The following is a 2,687-nucleotide window of genomic DNA, read 5'->3' on the forward strand; positions in this document are numbered from 1 at the left end:
GGGGGCTGGACTCGATCTTCCGAGGTCCCTTCCAGCCCTGATGTCTATGAAATCTATGAAGTCTGCATGGGAGTAGGAGGCCTGGCCTCACCCCTTGCTCCCCTGGTGCTGTTGCCTCGCCCCCACATTAGTGACCTCACTGGTGGCCTGGCCCTGCCCCTGGGTGACCTCACCCCTTGCTTTCATGGCCCTGTGGCCCCGCCTCCACATCAGTGACATCACTGGGGGCTGACCCTGCCTTGGTTCTCATGGTCCTGTGGCCCTGCCCCCACATCCCTGGTGGGCTGGCCTCACCCCGGCTGACCCTACCCCCTCTCCTGGGGTGCTGGGGGACAGGTGGACGAGCTGCGGGGCCGGGCGCGGGAGCTGGAGGAGCGGGAGCGGCGAGAGAGCAAGAAGCTGGCGGACGAGGATGCGCTGCGCCGCATCCGATTGGCCGAGGAGCCGATTGAGCACCTGCAGCGTAAACTGGCCGCCACCAAGCAGGTACGGCCCCCCCCATGGCACCCCGGCGTCTGGGAGGGGCGGGGGGGGGGGGCCTGGCATCTGGGGCCCAGGTGTCCAGGCAGGGGGTGTCTCAGCCCCGGAAGGCCCCTGGTGTCCAGGCAGGGTGTTTCTGACCTGCAGGCATCTGCGTGGGGCAGTATCACCCAGGCGTCTAGGTGGGGGGCATCTCAGCCCCAGGGGACCCAAGCGTCCCAGTCCCAGATGGGCCCAGGAGTCTGGGCGCAGGGCATCATGGCCCCGGAAGGAGCCAGGCATCCAGGCTGGGGGTATCTCGCCCCAAGTGGACCCAGATGCCTGGGCAGGGTTTTTCTCCCCCTTGGGCATCTGGGTGGGAGGTACCTCAGATGGACCCAGGAGTCCGGGTGGGCCTGACACCTCTCCTCCCCCGGTTCCGGCGGCAGGAGGAGGAGGCGCTGCTGTCGGAGATGGACGTGACAGGCCAGGCCTTCGAGGACATGCAGGAGCAGAACCTGCGGCTGCTGCAGCAGCTGCGTGAGAAGGATGACGCCAACTTCAAGCTCATGTCAGAGCGGATCAAGGCCAACCAGATCCACAAGCTGCTGCGCGATGAGAAGGACGAGCTGGCCGACCAGGTGCTTGCCCTCAAGGCCCAGGTACGGCCCCCCTCCCTGAGAACCCAGGCATCTGGGCTTCTGGCCCTGCTGTCTCCCTGGGAGCCCAGGTGTCCGGGCTCCCAGCCCTACCCCGCTCCTCGAGAGCCCAGGCATCCAGCCTCCTGGTCCCAAACTGCTCCCACAGAGCCCAGGAGTCCGGGACCCTACGTATACCCTTGACCCTACCTGTAACCCCTGCCTTTAAGGGCTGTGATACCTCTGCCTAGCGAATCCACGCATCCAGGCTCCCAGCCCCCCTGCTCGTCCCCAGCCCCACTCCCTTCCCAGGGACCCCAGGTGTCCTGGTGCCCAGCCCCCAACCTCTTTCCAGTCTAGAGAACCCAGGTATCCAAGGTCCCGGTTTCACCAGCTGGCCCCTACTCCACTCCCAGAGAACCCAGGTGTCCCATTGGGGGCTATCTCAGCCCCACGTGTCTGGGCAGGGGATATCTCTACCCCAGCGGACTCAGGTGTCCAGGTAGGGGTCATCTTGCCTCGGGGGACCCAGGCACCTGGGTTATTGCCTCCTCCCTCCCGTCCCATGCAGGTGGACGCACAGTTGCAGGTGGTGCAGAAGCTGGAGGAGAAGGAGCGGGTGCTGCAGGGGGCGCTGGGCACCGTAGAGAAGGAGCTGGCACTGCGCTCCCAGGGCCTCGAGCTTCACAAGAGGAAGGTGGGCGCTGCCACGGCACTACTGGGGAGAAGCTTGCAGCCTCAGGGTGCTGCTGGGGGCAGGGAAGCTCTCAGTGTGAGGGGTGCTTCTGGGGGGGAAAGCTGACCACTTCAGGGTGCTGCTGGGGGGAAGCTTGCAGCGTGGGTGGCACTGCTGGGGGAAGCTCACAGCCTTGGCACTTGGAGGAAGCTCGGTGCTGGGGGTGGGGGGGGTGCACATATAGCTGGGGGATTCCAGGTGTTTGGGCAGCAGTATGTCGTGGAGGGGGTGGAGCCTGGGAGGTACCCTCCACCTTCCTGAGGTCACTGCTAGAAGGAAGCTTACAGCACCCTGGCATTTGGGTTTCACTGGGTGGGGACAAGGGTCATAGGTGGGAGGACCCAGGCATCGGGGTGGGGGTGTGTTGGGGTCCTCTGCAACTGGACTTCTGGGTTCCCCACACTCATGACCCCCCCACAGGCGGTGGAGGCTGCCCAGCTGGCTGAGGACCTGAAGGTGCAGCTGGAGCACGTGCAGGCCAAGGTGCGCGAGATCCAGCCCTGCGTGGCCGAGAACCGGGCCGCCAAGGAGAAGGAGTCCTTCAACCTCAAGCGCGCCCAGGTACCGTGCCACCACTGCTGGGGGAAGTCGGCAGCCCTCAGGGCACTGTTTAGGAAAGCCCACAGCCTCAGGGCGTGGTTCAAGGGAAGCCCACAGCCCCTAGCACACTTGGGGGAATTTCACAGCCCCCAGGGCACTGTTCAGGAGAAGCTTGCAGCCCTCAGGGCACTGTTGGGGGAAGCTCACAGCCTTAGGGCATTGTTTGGCGGGGGGTGGAGTTCACAGCTCCCAGGGCACTGTTAGGTGAAGCTCACAGCTGGGGGGCCCTGAGGGGGTCTCCAGTGGGTGGGGGT

The 2,687-nt window shown here is 65.3% G+C and overlaps 1 protein-coding gene across 1 annotated transcript in view; it reads left to right on the forward strand.

Moving 5' to 3' along the window:
* Nucleotides 1–2,687, forward strand: part of RNF40 (ring finger protein 40) — a 14,733-nt gene that overhangs the window by 11,015 nt on the left and 1,031 nt on the right. Inside the window, exons 14-17 of the mRNA XM_025195242.1 lie at nucleotides 337–486; nucleotides 909–1,121; nucleotides 1,669–1,794; nucleotides 2,254–2,394. Of these exons, the coding sequence (XP_025051027.1) occupies nucleotides 337–486; nucleotides 909–1,121; nucleotides 1,669–1,794; nucleotides 2,254–2,394 (630 nt within the window). The remainder of the gene's footprint in view (nucleotides 1–336; nucleotides 487–908; nucleotides 1,122–1,668; nucleotides 1,795–2,253; nucleotides 2,395–2,687) is intronic.

The sequence above is a fragment of the Alligator sinensis genome, unplaced genomic scaffold (assembly GCF_000455745.1).
Source record: "Alligator sinensis unplaced genomic scaffold, ASM45574v1 scaffold1409_1, whole genome shotgun sequence".
Taxonomy (NCBI): Eukaryota; Metazoa; Chordata; order Crocodylia; family Alligatoridae; genus Alligator; species Alligator sinensis.